This window comes from Oxyura jamaicensis, chromosome 23, assembly GCF_011077185.1.
Source record: "Oxyura jamaicensis isolate SHBP4307 breed ruddy duck chromosome 23, BPBGC_Ojam_1.0, whole genome shotgun sequence".
In the NCBI taxonomy this organism is placed as follows: Eukaryota; Metazoa; Chordata; class Aves; order Anseriformes; family Anatidae; genus Oxyura; species Oxyura jamaicensis.
In genome coordinates this window covers 188127-216068 of record NC_048915.1, presented here as the reverse complement: position 1 = coordinate 216068, position 27942 = coordinate 188127, and the positions used below count along the sequence as shown (strand labels likewise).

Below are 27942 nucleotides of genomic sequence, written 5' to 3'. Positions count from 1 at the left end.
GAGGTCCTGAGTGGGTGAAGCAGCGGTCCCTGGAAACAGTTCCGGGAAACCCCGCGTGTTGCCGGGGTCGCGCTGCCGTCCATGAGGAGAAGGAGGAGCGCGCGCCATTTGCCGTCGCTGCTTGGGCCCGAGCTGCGCCGTGCAGGCCCCGCTCCGGTGAGTCCCCGGGGGGCCGCCTCGCGCGGGGGAGGGCTCCGCGAAAAGGGGGCGAGGGCTCCGGGGGGGTCCGGCGGCGGCGGGGCGGGCGGGTTTGGGGTAGGCCCAGTGCTGGCGGAGGCGGGCCCGGGGCGCTCGCGCTGCGTAGGAGAGAGCGGGCTGGAGGCGGCGCCGGGAGCGGCCCTGTCTGCGCGGCGGGCCGGGGGAGGTGGGGGGTGCGGGCGGGCGTTCCGCGCGCGGGCCCTGGCGCTGGGGGCGGGCCTGGCGGGGGGGGGGGGTGGCGGTGGCCTGGCGCGGGCCCTGTACAGGGGCGGGCAGCGCGGTGGCGGGCGGAGGCTGCCCCCCTACCGGGGATGTCTGCGGCGCGTCCCCTGCGCGGTCAGGACCCTTCCCTGTCCCCTCCTGGCCGCCGAAGCTGTCAGGCGCCCGGACAGGCTGTGTGCGCGGCTGCTGCCTGGGGTGCGGGAGGGAGGCTGAAGGAGGCTTTGACAGAATACTCCTCGCTGGCGCAGCGCGCTCTGGTTTCGGCCTAGCGGTTGTTGCGATACAGTGGGCTGTGGGGAATGAGAACTGCGCTGCACTCAGAGCTCTCGGGTGAGCTCAGTACTCTGAGAGCCACTCACCTAATGCTGTGAAGGAGAAATTCTACAGAAGCGTGTCGCTAGGACGTTGTTTTTCTTATAACGATCTTTTAAGAGAGGTCTTCACCAAAACTGCAGAAGTTTCCCTTAAATATCTTGAAATATGCTGTTGTTATTTTTATTTTGTAAATGTGGCTCTATTACCGGGGTCTTAACAACCTGCTTACCTATTGATTTTTGAATGTGGTTCATAATAAGCATAAGCTATGCTAGATGACAATTTGAAAAAAGTTGTTTGGATTCTCTTGGGCCCTTCCACTGTGCTAGAGGATCCCAGCATTAGTGATTCTCAGTTTTCTGTCCAAATACGATTGCTTTGGTATAATACTTGAGCCTCCTGCTAACGCTGAACTTACTAGTTTTGTCAGGAGAAGCAGTGTTCCCTCCTTCCTTAGACAAAGGTCTGGAAAATTTATTGAGGATGAGCTCATGAGAACAATGCTCACTTTTGTTGAAATGTTGCTTTAATCTGGAGTGCCATGAATGTTGTTCTGTACAACCCAACCTACCAGATAAGCTATAAATGACCAACTCCAGTTAAAAAACAGGATGTGCGAGGCTTTATACTTTGGGTTAGCAACATGTTGTAGCTACTCATGCAGCTGTATTTTAATGCACAGATGTGTGTATTGCTGTTCTCTGTGGTAAAGTTATCTCCTGATGGGGAGGTTGCTTATACTTGTGTAGATGAAGCATATTTCTGTCAGGGCTGTGCTAGTCTTTTGGTCAGCATCATGATGGAGGTTTTCAGACTTTTTTTTCATTCCATAGGTTTATGGATTGGGAAGGGCTGAGAACTCGGTGCTGGAGGGATGAGGGTGCTAACTACTTATTGTTGTAAAGGTTGTCTGCCACTGAAATACTGGTCTGGAAACCGGCTAATATGTAGAGGTGTTTCAGGGGACAATAACTTCAAAAGAAGTCTTCTCATAATTAATGCAAATAAACATATAATTAAGCTGTAAAAATGTACTTTCTGTGGTTGAATAAACTATGGTACAAAAGAAATGGCAATAGTGCTTTCATATAAAAGTTACTGGTATGCTTCCTTTTTTAAGAACAAGTGAGGTTTTAATAAGCTCCCAGTTCAGTCTTTTTAGTGTGAGTTCTTACCTTCCACTTGCTTCACTTGCTTGTGTGCTTCTTGTCTTCCTGTTTTGGCAAGAGTCTTGAAGCATAAGACAACTTCGTAGTGGCTACTTATATTTTCCTGTGGTTCACTTTAAAAAAAAAAAAAGAAAAAAAAAACAACTCTCAAAAAAAAGTAATACCCCAATACTATTTTTAATTTATTATAGATTCTACAGGTAATACAGACTTACAAATAATATATTCAATAGCAGGAATAGTAACATAGTTGGAATAGTAACAAGTTGGAATTACTTTGGTGCAGTTTTATGCATGACTTAGTTATGCTTCCAATGCACCTGAGCTAAACAAGTACAGGTCATGAAATCAGGACTTACACACCAGAAGGCTGAAAACAGTATTGATAGATAATAACTGTGAAGTTGGTTATGGTAACTTACAGTATTTTTTCTCTGCCAGAAATTGCCATTTCTGCTCATTTTTGCAGTTAACTAGACTGCAGTTACACTTAATTGGCTAGTTATACTTAGTCTGTGGGTGGCGACCTCTGTTGGAGGAGTGGTATGAAATACAGGAAATAGTAACCTCATGGCTGTTGAGTGATCGTGGTTCTTGGGCTAAGCTTCTGTTTTCAATACGCTGTACACTGCCAGGCTCAGGTGTGTGTTGAGTTAGATTTTTTTTTTCCAAAGGGAAAAAATAGAGACATTTTATTTTATTTATTTGTTTGCTTTAGGCATGAAAATAAGCTTGTTTCTGGCTAATCGAGAAACATCTGTAGTTTTTAATCTTCTGCTTGTCATATGCTTAAAAGAAACAGAGTCTAGTCACTTGGCAAGAGTCTAGTCTTTTGAGATGCAGGATCCAAACTTTCCAAGTGAAAGATAGTAGATGGCTTAGAAGTACTTCTGTTTGAGTGTTCATGGACTTCAGAAAACCGTTGTTGGCAATGATGTGTCAACAATTGTGTGAAGTTTAGAACAAGATAGCCTTCGCAACACCCTCCACTTACACACACAGTTCTGCAGCTCTGAGATGGCAGAGCTAGGCATTGTTTCAGGTACCAGTGGAACTCTCCTTGCATTTGTAAAGTTGCCCACAATATGTACTTACTGCTGCTTGTTCGGTAAGCCTGTTTTTGTGTATGCTGTTTTAAATTCATCCATTTTTGCATGTTTTAAAAACAAATGCATATCCCACACATACTAATGCACATAATTCTTTGCTTATAATCAATACTCAAAATCTTTGCGATTCAACCAGTCTCCATCTCTTCTTTGAGCTATTTAATGTATATCAGAGTGAAGTATTTGTCACTTTTACCTACATGCATGTGTTTTTCTGTTTGGCTTGTGTGGGTTGAGCCAACTGGACAACACTGCATATACAAACATAGATAATGCTCCTCTTTTTCTTTAATATGCTTTTAAATTTTTTTAGAGGAGAATAAAAAATGTTGTTAAAATCATTCTGTTTTCCTTTCTAAGTCAGTAAAAAAAAAAATGATGGCTACATGTAGCTGATGCTCTCTAGAGGGAGAGCGAAGTGGTCTTGAAAAAGATGACTATGGCTATGACTTTTACTCATGCATCTTTAAGAAACTTGGAGTTAGGATTTCAGTGGTGTAAGAGATGTAACTTTGCTTGATGGTGATCATACAGGATATGAAGTCCTCCTAACCTCAGATTTCTGGCCAAGCTTGTGAAGCCAGCAGGGAATTTCTTACTATAATTGTGAAAAATACATTTCTTCTGGGTGCTGGTGGGATCCAAATACTCTGACAGCTATGTCGCTTTAAAAACTTTCCAGAGAAAATTCCTTTAAGAAAGTCTTTTAAAGTTAAATTTCTGGGACAGGAAATAGCTGAAATTTGAACAGCTAAACTGAACTTTAACGGCTGGTGAACACAGAATAATTTGAATTTAGCTCTTCATGAGGATACTAGTTCTTAAGCAAAAAGTAAACCATCTAGCTAGTGAGTTAAAATGCCAAGACTTAATTTATTTCATTGTCTAAAAAACTAATTAGAAAATTTGATCAGCTGAGGTGCTGTGTAGTAATCTGATACTTAGGCATTAGATACAGCTCCACATACTGGTTTGTGATGAAGGTAGATAATCTTTTCATGCCATTAGGCTGCAAATCTTGTCTATCATGAGCTTGAGTTATTGAACTGCAGATAAGGGGTTTCTACCTGACACAGTATAGTTGTCAGCCTTTTGTTCAGTTATAGGCAAGTCTGAGAATATATTCAGCAGTGCTAAACTTACGGGAATGTGACACTTGTAAACAATCTGGTTTCACAAAAAAAGCAAATGTTCAGGGAGTATAAATTACTGAAGTTTAGAAGGTATTTGTAATCATTTTAAATACTTTTGTGTTAACTTCTTTGCTTAGCTTCACAGTTCTTGTTTGTGTGTGTACAGAGGTGTGTAACAGATTTTTTATAAGGAAAATAGGTGAAAACAAAAATCTGCATATATTTTGTATGTTTTTTATATCATCCTCACTTTTGAGAAGAGGGATTTAGCATGATTGACCTGAAGCATTTTCAGTTTAACTGAACCACTTTGCCCTGTACTGTTTCAAATTTGAGTTACTACAGTGGCAGTCTATCAAGCAGACATGGTTGATTTTTTTTTCTTTCCATGATTTTTGAATGCATACCTGTAGAAACCTGATTTTCAGTTAGTGCTTGGAATGCTCAGTTAATACCTGTAAGGAGATGTAAGCATTACTGTAGCCCTCAGGTAGCATTTTTTAATTCTGTAATTAGGCTATAGTCATGGTTGCTTTTAAGTAATTAACTTTGTTTTGAAGAAAACTGAATCGATTAGAAAGCAATTTCTCTGGGTCAAGAAACAGGATTTATCTATATATGCCATGTAGCTATAAAAGACTTTGTATCCGTTCTTTGCTAATCACATAAAGAAGTGACAACTGATGAAGAAACAACATGAGGCTGTATTATCTCTTTTTAAAATTGCCCTTCAAGGCAAGACAGTTTTAGTCAAATCGTTACTTTTCTTCCTGAAGAAAAACTTTTTTTTCTTGCTCGAGCTTGCAAGTCATTATAGGATATCTTCCAAAAAGTTCACTAACTCTCATCTAGATGAGATGGTGAGATGGGTATACAAAGGACTGTTGTAGGTGTGGTTGTCTTTGGAGACTTTTTTTAGCATAGTAAATAGCTTAGGGCTTCAGAATCTAACACCTCTTCACCCCGCCGCCCGCCGGACCCCCCCGAAGAAAAAAAAAAGTTCTTGAATCTTACCTGTATCCCAGTACTTAATTGCATTGCTCTTGCCATGCTGCATATGTCTATCTGGTTATCATTTCACTGCTGATCATTGACTTCTTCCTTATCTTTCAAACCCTGAGACTCATCTCATTTCTGAACTTAAATTGATCATCCTGATGTTCTCTGCTGGGTAGTTGACTTGTTTTTTGTCAGCCTTCTTATTTGAGAGTACTAAGTATCAGCTGGCTGGCTAATTGAGAAATGGAAACTGTTCTTAATGAATTGAGCAAAGCCTGCTGGAATTGTCTGAACATAGCTGTGCATTTTTCAATGCACTTAATTGCAAGCAGTTTGTTAATTCTGAAAGCAAGTCTTTAAATGAAGATGCTGCAGTCATGGCTTCCTTTTAAACCAATAAGCTATATGTTCTAAAAAAGTACCAGTGATTCTTAGAGCTCTTATTTGAGTAAAACTGAAAGCATGGAAACAGCTCTGCAGCTTGAAATTTTAATGTGCTTGATAGTGCATTTTTTTTTCTTGCTACCCTTTCTGAGCTCTGACAGTGTTGTGAGAAAGTGTTTGGCTAGTCTTAAGCAGTATGCTGGGTTTGAAGGAAGACATGGCAACAAGCCAAGAAAGTGAAAATTAGCAAACAAGTATTGACATTCTTATATGTTAAGCTACCCTGCAGGGTTATGTGTTCACTGAATTTTAAATGATTGTTTTAAAAGTAGAGGAATGGGAAATGAAAAGAGAACTAGCTCTTCTGATTCTTCTCTGAAGGATGTTGTTATTGTATCCCAGTACATTCTAGCTGCTATGGTAAACAGTTAACTTGCTGACAATCTGAAGTGTAGACATTATGTACATGAAGTACATCTTAAAAAAAAGTAAATTCTTCCATGTACATTTTCTGCAGTATTAAGGGTTGTACTTTATTTTGCAACTTAGATCAGCTGCATCCAAAAAGTATTAAATAAAACTTTTGATAGAGGTCATTTGCAGCATGTATACAAATTAGTTTAGATAAATCATGCATTGTCCTACAAACTAGTTTTTTTTTTTTCTGGCTTATTGTAATATAGCTCCTGAATTTTTTCCAGCAGCATAATAAAATGGCTAATCAGGTGAATGGTAATGCGGTACAGTTAAAAGAAGAGGAAGAACCAATGGATACTTCCAGTGTAACTCACACAGAACACTACAAGACACTGATAGAGGCAGGCCTCCCACAGAAGGTGGCAGAGAGACTTGATGAAATATTTCAGACAGGTATAATATGCATTTCTTGTTTCTGACTGGTTATGAAAGTGAGGGCATACCATTTTCAAATTTTTATAGATTAAGGTTTAAAAATACATTGGTTTTGATCTGTGTAGCTCTGAATGTTTTGCTACTTTGACTTCCCTAAAGGCAAATTGGGTTTTACATTGACTAATTATTTGACAGATCCTTAGTGTTGTATGTGTTATCTTAGTTGCTTTAGGGCACAGAGCACTAGTTTCTTAGTTGTATAATAAAGATGTATGTTTAAGCATACTAAACTGTACGTTTTTCTTCAGTCCAAATCATCATTTTGCTTTTACTTTTCTACTGTCAACTCCTCACAGTGGTTCTTAAACACTCAAAGGCTGGATAGGTGACTTAGTGAGGGAAGCAACTAGCTTGTCTTGCCTGGGACTACATTTGAATTGAGTCTGCCTGTGGATTTTGTGTTCTCTCTAGTTCTGAGTGGACAGTTTAATCCATGATGGTTACTACATTGAAAAGTTCAGTTTGATACTAACTGCTTTTTTTTAACAAAGTCAAGGACTAAGCTATCTAGCAAATAGAGTAATGCTTTGCTGGTAGCAAGTGGTCTCTGCAACTGCAATAGAGAAGGTTTCTTTGTATACAAAGTTTTTTTTCTATTTTATTTTTGTAACATCCTGTCCACCCTTATTTTTTCCTTTAGACAGAAGGTTCCTTCTCTTAAGAGTGTGTTCTGTGAACAGATAGATGTACAAGAAGCAATAGAACTGCTTTATGAGCTTATCTTGAATGCCTTGGTGGCAATATGATAGTTTTTGTTGAAAAGAGTCAAAATTCCACTGATTAAATGAAGGCAGTTCAAAATCAATATCTTACCATCATCAGTATGACATTCTGGATCACGTGGATGATGTCTTTTGGAAGTCATTCACAGTGAGCTTTCATCTAGACTTTACCAGCTTTTAGATAGGCACTTTATATGGGTCATGATGATGAGCACTTGATGGTTTGAGAGAAGGTGTAAATGCCTGGGCAGAGGAACTTGTGGGGCTCTAACATGCGTATTAGTTAGGTTGTGTTGTGAGGAGTTCTCAAGGAAGTTAAAAGCTTTTCAGCCCAGAACCTGACTACCTAGTATAATTCCATTGCATGAGTGACCTGAAAACACGTATTCATACTTCCTTAAATGCACTGAAGATACTTGTGTTGTGCAGGGGTTTGTCAGTGAACAAAACTACTTCTGCCACTAGAGCTAAATTTGGGGTTGAAGTTTGGGATTTTTAATCTTCTGAGGTTTTACCTGAAAGATACAGGTGTCTTCCAATATGCAGGATCACTTCTGAAATGTAGTCCTTGGGCTTGGCACTACTTTGCATTTTTGAAATCAAGTAGTAGCTAAATAATTGTGTATTCTGGAGATTAAGCTGTTGCAAAGTGTGTGGAGTTCTTGGTATTTTTGCTGTGTGGTTTTAAAAGTGAAAATGTTAATATCTATAGTTCTCACACTCCACAGCTTATGCAAGTACATTGTAAAAGGGAAAAAATAACCTGTAAAAGTCCTTAAACAGAAAAAGTGCTTCAGAACTGGTCCAATGTTTCTTGGGGGAGTCTGTACCTGTAAAATTAATGTTAGCTTTTTCAGGTACAGAGCAGGGTTCAAAATAATACCTTTTAAAATAAAATTCTGGCTCTTAAGCTGCTTAGAGCAACAAAATGAGTATTAAACAATATAAATTTTCAGACACAGGAAGTCTACCGATTTTTGTTTTTTTTTGACGTTGGGAGGAAAGAGTGAACAAATTATTCTACTTACTAATATTTTGTAGTGCTTTGTAAGTGTTTAACCTCCAGTTAGGTAGCTTCTTTTTCATGTGCAGTAGGATACATGTAATGTTCACGTCAGCTTACTGTAGAACAGCTCCATTCAAGAGAATGAAGTGTGAAACTTAAATGCCAAACAAACAAAACCCAAATCATTAGAAGTGAGCCAGAGTTTACTGTTGGATTTTCAAATGTTAGAAAGCTGTTACACATGGGATGTAATCTTGCACTTCAATTAATGCTTAGGTATATAAATTTTAATTTAACTTTTTTCATTGTTGTACTCATATTCTTTCATATGCTTGTGTAGGTATATGTAATTATTAAATGTATAACTGTTATGGAACGTAACTTTTTGACTTTAAAAGCAGACTGCATAGTTCTTAGTTTGTATGAAATTTAATAGAAATCTGTAACTTCTTTATCTTTAACTTTTAGGGTTGGTAGCTTATGTCGATCTTGATGAAAGAGCAATTGATGCTCTTAGGGAATTTAATGAAGAAGGAGCCCTCTCTGTATTACAGCAGTTTAAAGAAAGTGACCTGTCGCATGTACAGGTAAGGTGAGAGCTCCAAGAGTGTGAGCACATAAGCATAAATAGTGTTCTGGCACTACTGGCAGGAGGAGAGTTAAAACTTAGAAGTTCTTTGTTCCTGTATTCTAATGTTTCAAACCCAAATCACAGGCCTGTGTAAAAATTGCCCTATATGTGTGGGTATTTGAGTGCAAAACAAAAGCTCATAGATAAAAAAGAGTGCTATTGAGAAAATGAGGTAAAAATACTACCTGAAATTCCAGTCTTACAAGCTTATTCAATTAATTGTTTTACTTTTCTAGAGGATTCTTTTGATACTTTGTTTACTGCATTGGCTTGATATAGTGACTTCACAGTATGGAGTGTAAGATTCGGTGCCTTTCCAGGGCTTTTTATACCCACGATTTAATGATTTTGTAAATTGTATCTACAGAACAAAAGTGCATTTTTATGTGGAGTTATGAAGACCTACAGGCAAAGAGAGAAACAAGGCAGCAAAGTACAGGAATCAACAAAGGGACCAGATGAAGCAAAGATCAAGGTAACATCTAGAAAATACTGACTTACTCGTAGTACATGTACATAGACTGAAGTAATTTTAATGTATTTAAAAAGCATTAATACTTGGACAAGTATATTCATACTTTCATATATTCCTTGAAGCTAAAGATTGAAAAGAGTACTTGTTTGAAATGCAGATCTACCTGATTACACAATTACCAAAATGCATGAACTTATGTAAGGATTGTCAAAATATTGATACCTGTTTGAGACTTCTTACTTGTCTTCTTGCACTAAAGCTTTTGCAAGCTCAAAGCTGCTATGAGACTAGTCAGACATATCAACAAGATAGTGTCTTAATACACTAACACTGAGACTCATAGTTTCTCTGTTGTGCACAACCTAAATACAAAGTGAGTGAGAAGAATTGCCTGGTGTTCTGAAGTTCTTGGGGTACTACATATGTTCTTATAGAGTGAAATGGGAAAAGGAAAACAAGTTGTTTCTGGTGACCTCAGTAGGGAATAAATTTTGTTTGTGGTGGTTTTTTAACCCTTCCCATGTAACACTTTTTGGTAGGCTCTGTATGTCCATATATACCGTGTTGTATATATCAAGTGGGGCAAGAAGCAAGTAAGGAAATGTTTCTTATGACACTATCTCATTTATACTTTAAACCCACTACCCTCCTTCATGTAACTAATGTGACAATTTTTTTCAGGCTTTGCTAGAGAGGACTGGTTACACTTTGGATGTAACTACAGGACAGAGGAAATATGGGGGCCCTCCTCCAGATACTGTATATTCTGGTGTTCAGCCTGGTATTGGAACAGAGGTTAGTATATGCAGACTAATCTAATTAATTTGTATGTTTATGCAAACTAATATATTAGATTACTGGAAAATAGAAAATAGAAAAAAGAAAACTTTAAGCATTTTGGAAGAAAGCTTGCTTCTGTGTTTGTGTCTTGATCAGTCTTAGGCCTTGGTATTCTGCAGGAAAAAAGAGTAATAGGTTGAGAGGAAGAAGCAGGTGGAATATACAAGGGAAGGCCACGTTCAATTTATTAAAATATAAAATAGATGATGAAATTGTTGGACTTCACCATACAAATTAAAGATCATGGTTCACAGCTTAAAAAGTAACTAACATAGGTATTAGCTGAATGTATAGGCAAAAGCATGACTGAAAAGTGTTTGACTCTTTACAACTTAAATAGAATTTGAGTGCCAGTAACAAATATTCTAATGCAATGTACTAAAAGCAAAAAGGACTTTGGAGTATCTTTATTCAATACCTTTAGTTATTTTCTTATTCAATACATCTACCTATTTTGAAGAGGACAACTTAGCTCGGTATTAATTATGAATTGTTTATTTGCTTTCACTTCAAACTATACAAAAGCATACTTAATTTCATGGTGTGATAGTGAAACTACCACATTAGAAGAGTTCATGTAGCTTGTTTCTTCTCGTAAATTTTTGCATTTCTATATTCATAAAGGTGGCTTAGAAGTCCATTTAACCAATTTAGGATGATTACATGATGATATTTCTTTTGTGTTATTTAATTGAACTGTGTCTAATGACTGAAAATACTTGATTGGAAACTCGAGTATTTTGTCCTATTGATGGTGGTTAGTCTCTTTAGGAAGTCACAGGAAAGCTGAAAAATTGGCCGTGTTTAATTGTATTAAGGATATATTTTTATACTTGTAAGTTTCTTGAAGCTTGCTAGGAAGGTTAACTTAAGGAAACTCCGGTATGGTAATGTAAATGCTTCTCCAGTGAATCAGCATGAAAGTCTGTAGCAAAGCCCAGCCAACCACTTATAAGTATCATACCTTAACCAAATTAATACTGGCATTTTGGAGGGTTATAAGACTGATTACTGCTCAGCTTGACTTGAGATGCTGAACACCTTGCGTTAATAAAGCATCCAGCAGTTTAATTTAGTCTTTTGCTGTTGGGCTATGAGGGTCAGTAATCAAGATTTTAAACATGATCTTCTAATTTGGTAGACAGACCATGTTTTAACAAAAATGACTGTATATTATTATAGCATTTTTTCCAGAACAAAGTTTGGGGTGGGGTGTGTGTATGTGTGTATATATACATATTCCTAAATTTTGCCTATATAGGAGTATAAAAGCCTTTCTTTTAATACTGTGGGTACAAATATGCAAAGATAACACATGTATCCTTTAGGACTGTGAAAGGGATTTTTTTGTGTTGGAAACTTATTTTAAACAAAATAAAGTTCTCATAGCTTTTTGCCTGCCCAGGTATGTAAATTCTAAAGAGCTGTCACTGATGTTGACAATGGCAAACCTCTTTTTAAGTATACCCAAGTATTGCTATGGATACCAAGAAAATACATACTAGGTAAATGTTTTTTTTCCAACAAATGTATCAGGTCTCTTTTACTGTAAATATTTATTCATTGAATAATTTTTTTTAAAGTGGAATTCCTTACATGGTAACTAATTTTAACTCTTTCAAGGTGTATTTGAACATAGTGCAGTAAAATTGAGGTATTGATAAGTAACTATGGATGTTGAGCATATCAAACATTCACAGTGAATTGCTGAAGGGATTATGTGGGTGAGCCTGATCAATGTATTGAAGTGGGTGGGCTTGAAGAGCAGCTGGATCTTTTAGGGATGAAATTCTGCAACAGAGATGAAGTAGTTAAGGTGTAGAAGCTTGGAGGAGAAAATTTATAAGAAATATAATATTATAACTTAATTAAAAAAATCCTATTTATTTAAAGACTTGGTGTTCCAATGTAAAACATTCTGCTTAAAGTGAGCTCCATGAATGTTGGTACTTAGACATTTATGGAGGCATATATTTTAGAATGCAGGCAGTTACGTGAATGTTTCCTTCTCTCCTTACACTGGCTTTGCCATTTGCATCTGACAATATTGATAATTGCTTGTCTACTGTGCTGCTTTGTTTCTGCTTTAAAATTTGTAAGATCTTTTTCTCTGCTTTTTCTTATCTTTTGATAGACAAGATGTTCAGAAGGATTTTAAAGATTTTTTTCATACATAAAGGACACAATCTAGTCACTACACAAATCCAGAAATTCAGTGTCATGAACGAATCTGCATCTTGCTATCAGGCTACAGGCAGACTTTAGTTTGGTTATACAAGTGCTTGAGCTGTGCATTTCATAGAATCATAGAATGGCTTGTGTTGGAAGGGACCTTAGAGATCACCTAATTCCAACCCCTTGCCATGGGCGGGGATGCCACCCATTAGATCAGGTTGGCCAGGGGCCACTCCAGCCTTGAACACCTCCAGGGATGGGGCATCCACACCTCTGGGCAACCTTTTCCAGTATCTCACCATCCTCTTGAGTAAAGAATTTCCTCCTAACCTCTAATCTAAATCTCCCCTCTTTTAGTTTAAAACCATTCCCCCTGTCCTCTCTGAGCAAAAAGTCACTTTCCATGTTTTTTATAAGCCCCCACTTAAGTACTAAAAAGCCCCAGTGAGGTCCCCCTGGAGTCTTCTCTTCCTTAGGCTGAACAGCCCTAGCTTTCTCAGCCTTTGTAGGAGAGGTGCTTCCAGCCCCTTAACCATCTTCATGGCCTTCCCCTGGACCAGATCCACATCCTTCTTGTGCTGGGGTCCCCACACCTGGACACCGTACTCCCAAGTGGGGCCTCACAGGGGCAGAGCAGAGGGGGGATGATCACCTCCTTTGTGGCCACTCCTCTTCTGATGCAGCTCAGGATGCAGTTGGTCTTCTGGGATGCAGGCATGCACTGCTGGCTCATGTCAAGCTCACGTCTACCAGACTCCCCAAGCCCTTCTCTGCAGGGCAAGGCTTTGCTCACTTGCAGGTTGTTTTGTAGTTCATTCTAAAATCTCAATCATCCCCTTTTGACTAACCATTGATACAGGAGTTGTTGTGGAGCCATCAGATTAGGTTTAAGAAAATGGTTAAGTTCTTTATTGTTTTTCAGTTCATCGATTATTTTTTGCATCCTTGTAAATGTGGAAACTTGTGTTTACCATTAAGAAGATGTTTTAGTGTCACAGCAAGGATGGTTTCTAAAGGAAATACTGCATATTCTGGGAAGTAACAGTTCTTTGAAGGGATGAAAAAATAGAATGGATATTTAAATGGGAAGATAGTAACTGATGACTGTACATCAGGGTCTTCTTAGGCCTGCTTTCTCCATGCTAATTGTAGTTTATCGTTTCATTAAGTGTATATATAAGTGATGCTGAAAAAATATAAAAAAAATATTCTTAGAGTAGTTTTGTATAAATAACCAGAATTTTAAGTTGTCTTACTGGGAACTCTAATTGGCTAAAAACCATATGTTCAGCAAAATAGGAGGATGCCTAGGTAGTAATTTCTACTTCGTAATTTCAGTAACTTTTGAAATTAAGTGCAGACAAGAAAAGTAAATGTTATAAATATTTATTTTCCAGCACAGCAAAAGCTTTTAAGTAGGAGCTTATTTAAGAGTATGAGGAACAAAAGGAATTTTAGTAATTTGTCCATTTCTTCAAGATGATGCTTTCATGCAAATGAGACAAGCATTCAGTGTTTTCATTGCTTAATGCTGGGTGGTAAAACAAATATATCTGTAGTGTCTAATGTGCGGGTAGTATCTAATTAGGTTGAGTTGCATATTTTAACCTGTTAAGCAAATACATTTTCTCTCCTGATTTTCAGTGTGCTGATGGAAGACCTTTTAGCTGTTAAACTCAGGAAAATTGAAAAAGTCTTTGTAATCTTCTATAAAAAGACAGCGTTTAAAACCAACAAACAACAATAAGTGTGTGCATACTGCCTGTCCAGACTAATGTTACACCAAAAAAAAAAAACAAGGATGGTACTGGTATGTACTTCATTTCCATCCTTCAGCCATTGGTGTAAATGAATGTACTATCTCAAGGCATGATTAGAAGAACAGGGGACTTCACTGTTCACTGGTAACTGTAAAATACTAGCTCTCTACTCCACTATGATAGGCATAAGAAGTACCATGTTCTTCCCTCCCACCCTCAAAATTAGTGCAGTACTTTTAGCATGAGTAATTGACTTGAGACTATACTGACTGCTGCACTGATTTTAGTTTTACTGACAGATATCCAGGTAAAGTAAGTCTTACTCCTAAATTCAGACTTCTATTTCAGTGTTTTGCAGTGATATGAAATAAAAATTCAAAATATTACAAATAGTTTTTTTTCTTCATAACATACTAAGACAATTGCATATAAGCTGTTCCATAAACACATTCTTATATAGAAGTGGCTACATATTATTTTCAGAGCTGAAACTTATTGGATAAATATGATGGATGCAATTTTTGAATGTCTTTAAAAAATGTAAAATTACTTCTAGCTTTCTGAGGGCAAATTGGTATTCCATCTGCTATACTGTGGATGCATGTTCAGTATTTGTATAATGCCAGGGAAGGGTTGTGAAGCTATCTTGTAGTCTGTAAAATATCACCTTGGTGGAGATGCTGGAGCACTTAAAACTCCTTTTGTTTGTCTGTAATAAATTGAATGGGAAGAATCATGTAACATTGTAACTTTCTAATGTAAGAACCAATGGTAAAATAATCTTGGCAGGAGCTGAACTAGATAAAGCTTCTATAGAATGTAGTTGCGGTGGTTTTACCGTGCTAGGCAGCTGAACACCACAACCGCTCTCACTCCCCCTCCTAAGATGAGAAGGGGAAGAAGTAAAGGAAAGAACAACTCATGGGTTGAGATAAGGATAATTTAATTAAAGAGAAAAAATAATATATTATTAAGGAAATATTATTAATTAATCAATTCAACTAAAGGGAAAAAAGGGAAGGGGGAAGAGGGAGGGGGAAGGGAATAACAAAACAAGTAAAGGCTATGTGGAAGTGCAGAGGAAAGAAATTACTCTACTTCCCACAAATGAGCGATGCTTGACCACGTCCTTGAAGCAGGGCCTCAACACGCGTAGCCGGTGTTCGGGAGGAGGACAGACATTTTTGCAACAAGAGCCCACCCCTCCCCTCTTCTTCCTTCTTCCACCTTTTATTGCTGAGTGTGACATCATATGGTATGGAATATCCCTCTGGTTGGTTTAGGTCAGCTGCCCTGCTGATGTTTCTTTCTCACTTTTTTGCCCACGCCCTAGGAGGGTTAGAGAGAGTCCTGATGCTGTGCCAGCACTTCTCAGCAGCAGACACAACACCGGTGTGATACCACTGCTGTTCGAGCTACAAGTGCAGAGCTCAGCACTGTATGGGCTGCTGCAGGGAAAGTTAACATTCCAGCCAGACCTAGTACAGTAGTATGCAAATGAAATGTAGCTCTTCTGGAAAAACTGTTGGGGTTCAAAGGCTTTTGCACTAATCTAAATTTTTTGTTTGCTTCAGTATATTTTTAATGACGGTTGTAGATATGGAGGAGTTGAAGCAGTCATGCAGCCTACATTAATTTGCACTTAAATGTGCCATTTGGAAATTATTTACTGCAAAGCACATGAAGAGCAGTGTTACAGGGAGATGAAGTTCTGAAGAAGCTCTTGATGCTGCTGCTGTTGACATTTTTTTTGTGAGTTTGCAATGGCAGCAGAAGAGGCTCAGTTGTTGAAATAACTGAAGGATGCATTATCAAGAGTGCAGATGTGGATTACACCCCTGAATAATGCTCTGTAAAGTTAATTCACAAAAAAATTTTCTTAGTTAAAGCACTGTTTTAGTAACTGGTCTTTTAAAACACTTGTTACATGTCCTTCAGGAAGCAAAACTTGAAAAAGTCTAAAGAATCAGAATGCTTTGGGTTCGAAGGGACCCTTAAGTATCATAAAGTTCCAACCCCCCCTCCAAGGGCAGGGACACCTCCCACCAGACCAGGCTGATCCAAGCCCCATCCAGCCTGGCCTTGGACACCTTTGGGGATGGGATATCCACAGCTTCTCTGGGCAACCTGTTCAAGTGCCTCACTATCCTCAGAGTAAAGAGTTTCTTGATATCTAATCTAAACCTGCCCTCTTAGTTTAAAGCCATTACCCATGTCCTGTCACCACACCCCCTGACAAAGAGTCCCTCCCCAGCTTTCCTGTAGCCCCCTTTAGGCACTGGAAGGTTGCTGTGATGTTTCCCTGGAGCCTTCTGTTCTCCAGGCTGAACAACCCCAACTCCCTCAGCCTGTCTTCACATGAGACGTGGTCCAGCCCCTTGATAATCTTCGTGGCCTCTGCTGGGCTACTAACAGGTTCATGTCCTTTTTGTGCTGGGGCCCCTAGAGCTGAACACAGGCTCCAGGTGGGATCTCATAAGAGCAGTGAAGGGGAGTCACCCTACTTGCCGTGCTGGTCACACTGCTTTTGATGCAGCCCCAGATACGGTTGTCTTTCTGGGCTGTAAACACATGTTAACAGCTTATGTTGAGCTTCTCATCAGCCAGCATCCATGGGTCCTTCTCATCAGGGCTGCTCTCAACCCATTCTTCACCAAGATTCTATTTGTGCTTGGCATTGCCCAATGGTCAGTGATCTTGGAAGCATGGAAACAATGCAGTTGCATCCTGCTTTTACACAAGATCTCCTATTTTGCTTCAACAGTAATGCTGGTTTCTGAAGCTTTTCTGTTGCAGTTGTCTTGTAGAACTGAAAAATGCAATAAGGCATGATACTTACATTCTTTAGTATTTCCAAGCTTGTTGACCTATCTTTATTTTTTTTAAGTAGCTTTTATAAATGTTTCTTCTCACACTTGAAAGACGTTAACCTGGTATTTGTCTGATCTTACAGTTTGTTAATGCATTAAAGTTTACAGGCTCAAGGCAAATTCACTTAAATTTCTGTTATTTCCATAGAGACATTTAGTCAGTCTGATACAGATGTGAAGTTATTCCAGAATATAGGTCAGGTAAGAATATAAGAGAAGGAAATCATTAACTCTGTTGATCATCTTAGCTACTCAAGAATATTACATGAACTGTTGTAGCAATCTTGTTGAATTTATGCTGGTTTCAAGTTTTTGGAGGTAATAAGAGACTGAGCCAAGGAAAGGGGGACGGAGAAGCTTTCAGCCTGGTAGATTGGACAGTTCAGCTGACAACTTCTCAGTCTTAATAACAAGTTGGAGTTCCTGTCTTGTGCTATTTTTAAAGACATGAAAGTGATACTATAATGGAAGCACGCATGCGTTTTGGAGTGAAATGTTCTAGGTAATACTGATGGAAACATCTATTTGCAGGGATTTCTGAATTTTTCTGAAAAGGCCTCTTAGATCTGGATTTAAGGATCTGGATTTAAACTTGTGATCAGTATAAATCTTTTTCCTCTGTAGCAAGTAAACCATAGCCAGTTGGCGTTCATACTGAAGTGGAGAGCCTAAGCTATGTTAAAGGAATGTTCTGGTAACTGAATTGCAGGAATGGCTGTGTATCGTAAAGAAACATGAATGATTTAGCTTTCCTTTGGAAGAAAATCATGCATTCTGCATTTCTTGAACCAGTCACTGCCCTCTCCTCGTGGGGTTTGTCCATATCAATGCTTTTCTGGGCATTCTTAGTTTCTTTAGTTTTGAAATTGTCTGCTAAGCCTTCAGTACAGATCTTCAGAATCACAGAATCATTAAGGTTGGAAAAGACCTCCAAGATCACCTGGTCCAACCATCCCCCTACCACCAATGTCACCCACTAAACCATGTCCCTAAGCACCAGATCCAACCTTTCTTTAAACACCCCCAGGGACAGTGACTCCACCACCTCCTTGGGCAACCCATCCCAGTGCCCAACCACTTTTTCTGGGAAGTTTCTCCCAAGCATTGCACAAGACTGCTGTCATTTTCTGACAGTACTACAGCAAGCACCATGAATGCTGGTAACTGACCCTTACCAAGAGATGGGCACCTTTGTGCCAACATTTGGACTAAACAAAATAACATTTCAGAACATTTCATCTACTGTTCTGAAATGTTCTATCTTCTCAGATAAGACTGAGACTATGGCAAGGCTTTGTCTAGATTGATGAGGTTGACTTCTATGAGATTTTTTTTTTTAATGTGAAAGTTGAAGACCCAACTAATGCTTAGGTGATGGAGTTAAAACAGATGTGCAAAAATGGACAACTTTGTTTACCAACGTGAGGCACACTTTAATGTCCAATGTTCTTAGAACCTTTTTCTGGAGTACATTTGAGAAGAAGCGATATTACATGTTTATTAAGTCAGCTTGGATAGAAACTAGAGTAACTGTTGTAGTGCCATGCTTGGGAAGTACCATGATTGGTACACCAGTGATTAAAAACAATCAAATGAGCAAATATCTGTAAATACTGGAACTAGAAAAAGATCTTTCTTAGTTACATCTCAGCTGAACAGACTAAATTATTTAACAAAAACTTGTGCAAAGTTTAATGGTCATCACTGTATAAGAAAAATGAGAATTCTCAATTTTTTTTAGACAAGTATAGCGTTCAGCTAGCATAGCTGTAAAAAGTAGAAATAAGACTACAGTGTATATTAAAATTGAAAATGTGTATTGGGGTAACTTATTAAGGATCTTTTTTTCAATCTCTAACTTTTTAATCAAGATTGGACTAGGGAATGATATGAAAATATTTCAAGGGCAAGGAAATACTTGGCCTGGAGTATTACAGGACACCTGACTGGATAGTCTGTAAGGTCTTTAACTGCCAGAATTATGACAAGTAAGAACTGTTTTCATCTTCACTGGTGAAGATGTACAACCTTTTATATACAAATCACAAAGCCAAGTTTCCATATGCAAAATCTAGTCCTAACACTGTGACTTCAGAAGACTGTAGTAGGAGACAGAGTAACGTTGTCCCTAGTGAAGGCTACAGCATTTCTGCTGTGATGGTTTCTGCTGTAACCTACTTACTTCCCTCTTTGAAGTATTAAAAATAAATTCGGATTCCTGCAAAAGCTTTGTGTCCTCTTCCTTCTTAGGTCTTTGTTGGTAAGATTCCTCGAGACTTGTATGAAGATGAATTGGTACCACTCTTTGAGAAAGCTGGTCCAATTTGGGATCTGCGGCTTATGATGGATCCTCTTTCTGGTCAAAACAGAGGTTATGCTTTTATTACCTTTTGTAGCAAAGATGCAGCTCAGGAAGCAGTCAAACTGGTGAGTAACTTTTTATCAGACTGGATGAGACAATGTAAACTGTAAGCAAGTTGGGAATCTGTTAGATAGTGAGGTGTCTGTAAAGCATTCATCGATGGACTCATGCTATTTTTTTCCTAAATTGTCTCCTGCCTTGATTTAGTATATCAAACTATAGCCCTAAAACTAGATTTGTATGTATTCTACTGTTTTTGAAATAGATTATTCCTGAATTTTTTTGAACATGATGGAAAAGGTGTTCTGAAACTTACTTCTTAAGTTGAAGCTGCTCAGAGTTGTTGTTTTAAATATCTGGTGATTGGGGGAGATGAAGGGGAAGATCCTGAAGTGACAGGAGATGTATCAAGTGATGCACCAGTGATGGAAGACTGACCTCCATTCTCCGTTACACCAATTAAGTGAATTTGTGAATATATTCCTTGTATTTGGATTCCCTTCCCCTGTACATGTTCCACCTTAACATTCTCTTTAATGGGGTCAGACTTGTATTTAGGTGAAATATCTTCCACAGGTTACCGGAAGAAAGGAAAATAGGGTGTGCTAAACTTTGTAGGAAAACTAAGCCTTGATAGGGAAAGCAAGATTCTTTTAATACTGAAAATGTTAAGTTTTGAAGTTTAGTTTGTCTGCATCGGGTGTTCTGCTGCTTCTGATCTGCATGTATCAGTGGGAGTGGGGTTGATTCTAGGTAAAATGGCTTTAAAATATACATTGAAAAACAGATTCAGATTAAGTTCATGGCAGTTGAATGCAAAGTATTGTAGTGATACAAATCACTGTTGTATCTGAAGCAAAAATCTGAGAAAAAAAAAAATCTCTCTTTAAAGTGATCATTTGATAGCCTGTAGTACCTTAGCGTTGTTCTAGTTCTTGAATATGAAGGTTTTTGAGGATATTGCACTGCTAGCTGTATGCTGAAGTCACACTTAAGGTAAAAATAGCCTAAAAATTTTCAGAAGTACATGAGATTTTTCAGAAGCTGGCTAGCGATCAGAGTTCTGTCTCACTAGGTCCTGTCTGAAAAGTCCTCCCTGATACAAAGATGGTTTGAATTCTTAACATTTTTTTAAATGTTGAACTCTCCTGCCTTTAAAGATATATCAGGATTGTTGTCCAGAGTAATACACCTGTGGGTACAAGTGTGATGAAGAAGCGGGCTAACCTATTTCTTATGGGAAGCTTCTATAAATTTAGCTTCTGAAGTTTTATTTTAGAGGGGCCCAAAAAATCCCTGCTATAGGAGTGGGAAAGGGGGTGGGATGGCACAGTGATTTAGAGTGTCTTGAAGCAAATGTGCTTAATGTTTAAGAAAGCAATTGAAGTGGAAGAACTTACGGTACCTATAACTCTATGCATTTGTTTTTTTAGTAACAGCAGCAATGACTGATGTTGACTCCAAGCACAGGAAACAGTCACCACTCATTGTCTAGGAATAGCTTTTAAGTCTGAGATAAACAGTAGGTGAATTAATTTACCCCATGCAGCTTGTATGTTGCACATTGTTCTTGTACATCAGTTTCTCAAGTGAACATTGAAACAACAAAAGTTTCTAAGACTGTAATACTTGATTCAATGTGAATTCAATATGCTATATATAAAGATAGTAGATATTGAAGCAACTGATTTATGGTTTGGGGTATCTTTTCATTCACTTTGTATTGGGTAGTGCAAGTGAATGGCTTCTTCTTTTCTCAGTGTGACAACTATGAAATCCGTCCTGGGAAGCACCTTGGAGTATGCATCTCTGTGGCAAACAACAGATTATTTGTTGGGTCAATTCCAAAGAACAAGACTAAGGAAAACATATTGGAAGAGTTTAGTAAAGTCACAGGTAAAGGACTTCATAATAAGTATGTCACACTGATCCTGAAATACCATTGAACTTCTCTCTTGTATCTATAGTTATATGACTGACTCTTTGAGGTATCATTTAATCTATTTCCAAATTACTTTCCAAGTTTTATATTTGGTAGAAAACTTATATATCGTGTATACTTTGTGGTGGAGTGTAAAGGGACTAATGTCTGTTCTACTGCTCTTTAAATGATTGATGTTATAAGACTACAATTTGGGACGGAAACAGCACAAATGAACTCTGAAAGATGGTGGTGGAAGTCCTAATTCCGTCATCTGTTCTAGGTTAGTGTTGAAGGCTCTACATTTGTAACTGGATCTACAGTAGGTTCTACTTTCACAGCTGAGAAGTTTCTAGAGAGCCTCAAACATTGTTCCTCCAAATGTTGAGGAATGATAGAGGGAATACAAAAACGTTTGAGAGAATGCTACTGTAGAAATAATAACAGATTAATTTCTGTCCCAGTTCTTCTGCAGCAAGTAGGAAGAAAAAATAGTTTATCCCAAGAAGGATGCTTCTGCTTTGAGAGGTTGAAATCTTGATCTCCTGCTCTTGTCCTGTAGGAGAGTTTTAACCTACTGCTTCTTTTTTAGGATTACTATTTTAAGTACTTCAGGGAAGTGGTGAAAACAGAAGGTGAATATTCATTTTGTTATCTCCTCTTGTTTTGGAGAGAGATGAAAGAAATTCTTTCTATCTTCCCCTTGAGACAGGGGAGATGCCATGTGTTACTGCTGACTGCTTTTCACAAATGTAAAAATGGTAAAACAAAACATAGAAAATTGACAGTGTTTGAACTGTTCATGTTGATGTTTTTTGGGACATAGTTTTGAGGTAAGTTTTTGTTCTGGAGAATTTCATTTAGTAGGCAACCTGTTTCTTGGTAAATTGGATGGATATGTGTTTTTTTTCTCCTCCCTGTTTCTCGTGCCCTTGCCCCATCTTTCAGGTGTTAAGTTCAGAGGATGTGTGCTACAAAAAAAAAAAAAAAAAAAAAACAACAAACAAAAAAACACAAATGCATTAGAGAGTAGACTCTATTTTTTTTTTCCTTCTCGCCTTTTAAAGCTCAATACTAAAGACGTGTTTTTCAGAGGGTTTGGTGGATGTAATCTTGTATCACCAACCTGATGATAAAAAGAAGAATCGAGGATTCTGCTTCTTGGAATATGAGGATCACAAGTCAGCAGCACAAGCTCGACGTCGCTTGATGAGTGGGAAAGTAAAAGTCTGGGGAAATGTCGTAACAGTGGAGTGGGCTGATCCAGTAGAAGAACCTGATCCAGAAGTCATGGCAAAGGTAAGTAAAACCTGGACTTGGATTCTCTTCTGTTTTGGGAGAAACTGTTTTTATGCTGCAGTAGATTTGGTCCAGCTGAGCAGTGCTAGTTTTGGGGAGCAGAAAGAAGTTAGAGGACACTTTCATATTAAGCCATCAAAATTGGTATGGTCTGAGCACTGTAAATCACTTGCCTGTGTAACACATTAGGAACTTGCTTTTCTGTTCACGTTTTAAATTAGTAGTGTACATGGTTATTCTACGGTCTGCTTATGCTGATGTCTACTAGGTGGATATCTTTTAAGACTATTTTTCAGAGTGAGATGAAGCTGAAGTGCAGCATTGTGCTCTTTTTCCCTAAGTTTTGCTAATAATTCTTTGCTACTCCTGAGGTCTATTACTAAAATTTTACTGGGATTGTAGCATCCCAGAAGCAGAAAGTCATTGTTGGATATTCTTAATATTCTGGTCATGGAGGGGAAGCGTGGAAGGAGAGAAGTTGTAGGAATTTTATACAGGTAACTGCATAAAACCTTTTTTTTTTTTTTGGAAACAGGTACAGAATTTATCATTGGGTTGCACAAAAATCCTTAATGAAAGGAATAACATCTTATTGGTTAATGTTAGTTTACTTTCATGTTTGGCTTTTAAAGATTATAGCTTTTTTTTTCACTATGCACTAGGTGAAAGTTTTATTTGTAAGAAACTTGGCCACCACTGTGACGGAAGAAATTCTTGAGAAATCCTTTTCTGAATTTGGGAAGCTGGAAAGAGTAAAGAAATTAAAGGACTATGCTTTTGTTCATTTTGAGGACAGAGGTGCAGCAGTGAAGGTAGGTTGACTATTCTTCCCTAAATAAATTAGACGTCAGCAGTTTATGTACTGATGCTTTTAGAAATTTAATTAACAGTAAATATCTTAAGATGTTTTGTAGAGCCTATGTAATAGGGTTTTCATTATGAGAATTTTAACACTAATAATTTTGTTCCTATGATTTCACTAGCTAGGAGGATGTGAAACTTGCCAAAACTGTAGCACGTTAACAAGTAGACTGGAAAAGAGGTATAGAACAATGCAGGAGAGTCTAGAGAAGAAGAAAAAAAGATCAACCTAGACAGTTTTTATGAGGAAACACTGACAGAAGGTATCAGTTGTCTCTGAGACCCCTGTTTAAAGGCTGTGTGTAGCTCTTGGGACGACAAATACTGCACAGAACTTGCAGGGTAGTTCAAAAAGTATCTTGTGAAAGGGAGAAGAATGGTACTTGCAAGTCTGATGTAGACTACTTAAAAGTAGTCTGAGGGGGGGAGGGGGCAAAAAACCACCAACAGACTCTGCATGCTCCCTGGAAGGTTTATTTTAAATAACTTTCTAAACATTAGAGGTGGTTAATGTAAGTTTTCAAGGTATCTTTCTTTGTTCTAAACTGGTCTTAAATACATTAGTCTATACTAATTGCACATCGTTGGCTTGAATTCCATAGAAGTTACTCGCCTTTTAGTTTTTGAAAGCAATAGGGCATGGAGGCAACTGGGTAGTGGAGGAAGTGTTTTACACCTTGGAGTCTCTTGAGCGGTGTGGTGTGTGTGTCTGTGGTTGCATAGTTCAAAGGATCTTTCCTTGCTCAACCTTATTAAGCATTTTGTAACCATTTAATTGCTTACAAATTTCCTGTCTACCAAAATAGGGTTTAGAATACACTGACTTTAGATTTAGAATCAATGTCACTCATTTAATGATGTTGAAGTCAGTGTGGATAGTCTTAGACCATGCCAAGAAAGGGTAAGGAAGCCTGATTCTATGACAGGAGGGGTAAGTTGGTGACACCTACTGACATGTTTAATATAGTATGTCTTTATACAGCCTCCAGCCTGATCCCACTAGGTCTTACTTCTGAATGTTCTGGCTTTTTTTTACATTTGAGCATCTAGAAACTTCTTGTGGCACATGAGAAGATAGACCAAATGAAGTACAGTTGAGCATCTCTCTCTGAAATAAGCTAGAATACTATTACATCTGCCCTGTCTTACTCCAGTTTATGGCCACTAATTTGTTTTGTGAATTTTGTGGGTCACTTTTGTGTATGGGTGTGCCATCTGTTTTTTAATGAAAGAATTATTATGATGTAGAATGCATGGAATTGGCTCATTGAAAGTACAGTAGGCACTGGAGTCATAGCTCCTTTCAAGTACGTAAACCACCGTCTTTAATGTTTTTGAGGATGTTTGAAGTCTTTGTTAATGCATATATTAGTACCCAGAAACATTAAATGCAAGGTAGATAACTCCAGGTAAAGAACAGGAAGACATAGGTCAAATTGTACTTTGTGTATGTATATTAAGTTCTTTTTGTACATACAAATAAGAATTGCAAATTGTATGTTGCCCATTACTTTTCTTGAGGATTGTTGCCTCACTTGAGATAAACAGGTTTCAGTGTTGCTTTTTTCCCCTTTAAATTTGTGTCCTCAGATCTCTTCATTGTTCAGTCAGCTGAGTGTCAAAATAATTGATGTCCCCAGAGACACTCATGCAGCACATTCAGCTAGCTAGGAAGACCACAAATATATTCCCGTGTGTGTACACGTTCTACCTGTTTTGCAAGTACACTGAATGTTCATGTCAGTGTTTGTAGTGAGAACTTTTCTCAGCATTTCTCTGAACTATTTTTAGAGAATCTAGGAACATAAAAATCAGACGTAACATTGTCACTTTTTAAATATGATGCTCCATATGGATTGAGATTTTTACCTTATGGTACAAGGAAAGTGTTCTTTAAAGAAATGCTGCCTCAGAATATATGGTGAGCAAAGAGGGACTTAAATAGAATTCTTCCATGTTATTCTTTCAAGGAGCACAGAGATGAAGTACAGAACATAGTTCAGTCTGCAACAGCCCAACCAACTGGTTTATTTTAGAAAGTTTTAGTTTCCTTTGGAATGGAAATGAGTCTCTTATATTTTTCTTCTAATTTTTATATAGGCTATGAATGAAATGAATGGAAAAGAAATAGAAGGGGAAGAAATTGAAATAGTGTTAGCAAAGCCACCGGATAAGAAAAGGAAAGAACGTCAGGCTGCCAGGCAGGCCTCCAGAAGTACTGCGTGAGTGTTCATTCTTGCAATACTGTAATACTCCAGAGTGCAATTCTGCTGTGAAATACAAGTTAGTTCAGAAGAAACGGAATCACTTTTTTTTCTCCATGTTGTGTATTGCTAATTAACAAGGGAAAACTTGTACTTTATTTTGGGAGATTTTTCAAGATAAATTAATGCATGTTTCTTTTTCTTAATAGGTATGAAGACTATTATTACTACCCTCCACCTCGTATGCCACCTCCTATTAGAGGCAGAGGCCGTGGAGGGAGAGGTGGATATGGCTATCCCCCAGATTACTATGGCTATGAAGATTATTATGATGATTATTATGGTTATGACTATCATGACTACCGTGGTGGCTATGAAGATCCCTATTACGGCTATGATGATGGCTATGCTATAAGAGGAAGAGGAGGAGGAGGAAGGGGTGGGAGAGGTGCCCCTCCACCACCTAGGGGGCGGGGAGCACCACCACCAAGAGGTAGAGCTGGCTATTCACAGAGGGGGGCACCCATGGGACCACCGAGAGGAGCTAGGGGTGGGAGAGGGGGTCCTGCACAGCAGCAGAGAGGACGTGGTGCTCGTGGAGCCAGGGGCAACCGTGGGGGCAATGTAGGAGGCAAGAGAAAGGCAGATGGGTACAACCAGCCTGATTCCAAGCGTCGTCAGACCAACAACCAGCAGAACTGGGGCTCCCAACCCATCGCTCAACAGCCGCTCCAGCAAGGTGGTGACTATGCCGGTAACTATGGTTACAATAATGACAACCAGGAATTTTATCAGGATACTTATGGGCAGCAGTGGAAGTAGACAAGTGAGGAGGGATTGAGAATTTTGGAAACATAGAATTGGCTATAGCTCTACATCCTTCAAAACGAAATTGGCTTAATGTTTCATCCTTCAGTAGCGATTGGCTGCCATTTGTATTGGGCTGAAGAATCACTCTTGTGTATATACTCGAGTCTCTTAGTTTTCTTTTTTCATAAATGCACTTGGACATTACTGGGCTTGCAGAATTCCTGAACTCCATAAGGGGTTTCAATGCTTTTATCATTTTAGGCTTCATTTTAGCAGTTTAAAAGCAGGAATGGCACACTGTTCAATCATGATTTTGCAGAACCTCTGGTTTTGGACAGTTTTTTTTTTTTTTTGGATTTGGGATAGACTACATAGGAGTATGCTGTACATAAAAGTAAAAGCTAGTGCTTTGTCTTAGTAGTTTTAAGAAATTACAACAAATTAAGTTTTCTTGTATTGAAAATAACATGATTGTATGTTTTGCATTCCTAGAAGTAGGTTAACTGTGTTTTTAAATTGTTATAACTTCACACCTTTTTGAAAATCTGCCCTACAAAATTTGTTTGGCTTAAAACGTCAAAGCCGTGGCAATTTGTTCCTTGATGTGATTGTATTTCCAATTTCTTGTTCATGTAAGATTTCAATAAAACTCAAAAATCTATTCAAAACATTACCTATTTCAAATTCAATTGTGTCCTAAAACATTATTTCATTGGTAATTCTTGCGAAAAACATTGTTTTCAAAGTATAACTGCCTATGTGAGTGATCAAATTCATGCAAAATTTCTTGTGCTTTCCAACATGTAGCACTGTGGACATCAGTCTGAAACTAGGAGAAATTACAGATGGCCCAAAGGGCACTCTATTTAATTGCTGTTCAGTAACTTACCAGCATCTAACTTTTTTAATCTTTTTTTTTTCTTTTTATTTGTTGAAATGTATCCAAACATTGATGGAGATCCAATTCAAATATAATTCATTAATGTAATGTGGAGAAGGAAGCAGAGCCTACAATAGTGTTAATTTTGTTCCTCTTTGCTATGTAGCTATGTATTGTGGAGTCCCTCTGGAGGCTATTCTGTTAGAATATAGCCATATTGTATTACTCACTGTACAAACAGGGAAATGGTTTTGATCTCAAGCATGTTAGTTTAACTTAAGGTAGAGTTTGAGTAGGGATAAGAACTAACAAATTAGGTGCTGTGGCACAGTAAACTGACTTTTCGCTGCAGATAACGCAAACATACTCTCCATATTCTACCTAATTCTGTCTTGACGTTTTAATTTGATGTTCTGCCATGATGAACAATTTGCCGTAGAATTCTCATGCCTTGTAACAAAGGCTGTTTAAAAAATACATCTTTTGTGGAGACTACTAGCTACATTATTGGGGTATTATGTGATGCTTTTATGGACCCTTGCATTGGACATTCCCAGATGTCAATTTAAACTGGCAAGTTATGACATTCTTCTGTTGCATCTGAGCCATTCTGTACCCCAATGAAGAACATTTGCTTCTCAAGAAAGAGAGAAACAAAAAGGATTAAAACTTACTCTAAAGAAAA

General features: G+C 38.3%; 1 protein-coding gene across 4 annotated transcripts; it reads left to right on the top strand.

Moving 5' to 3' along the window:
* HNRNPR (heterogeneous nuclear ribonucleoprotein R) lies at positions 1-27942 on the top strand. 4 transcript variants are annotated; one of them, XM_035345842.1, is made up of 11 exons: positions 1-156; positions 6234-6399; positions 8638-8756; positions 9168-9275; positions 9957-10070; positions 19171-19347; positions 21043-21178; positions 22297-22502; positions 23165-23314; positions 25464-25585; positions 25777-27942. In XM_035345842.1, exons 1-11 carry the CDS (start codon positions 82-84, stop codon positions 26387-26389), a joined length of 1986 nt encoding a protein of 661 aa, XP_035201733.1. In that variant the 5' UTR covers positions 1-81; the 3' UTR covers positions 26390-27942. The 4 variants fall into 4 exon arrangements, with proteins under 4 accessions (XP_035201733.1, XP_035201735.1, XP_035201732.1 ...); XM_035345841.1 differs by having other exon boundaries at positions 3-156; positions 6231-6399; XM_035345844.1 differs by lacking the exon at positions 6234-6399.

Coding starts and splice junctions, on each gene's coding strand:
- HNRNPR (XM_035345841.1), top strand. CDS start 82: ATGAGGAGAAGGAGGAGCGCGCGCCATTTGCCGTCGCTGCTTGGGCCC. Junction 6,400..8,637: donor TGATGAAATATTTCAGACAG/GTATAATATGCA, acceptor TTTAACTTTTAG/GGTTGGTAGCTTATGTCGAT. Junction 23,315..25,463: donor ACAGAGGTGCAGCAGTGAAG/GTAGGTTGACTA, acceptor ATTTTTATATAG/GCTATGAATGAAATGAATGG.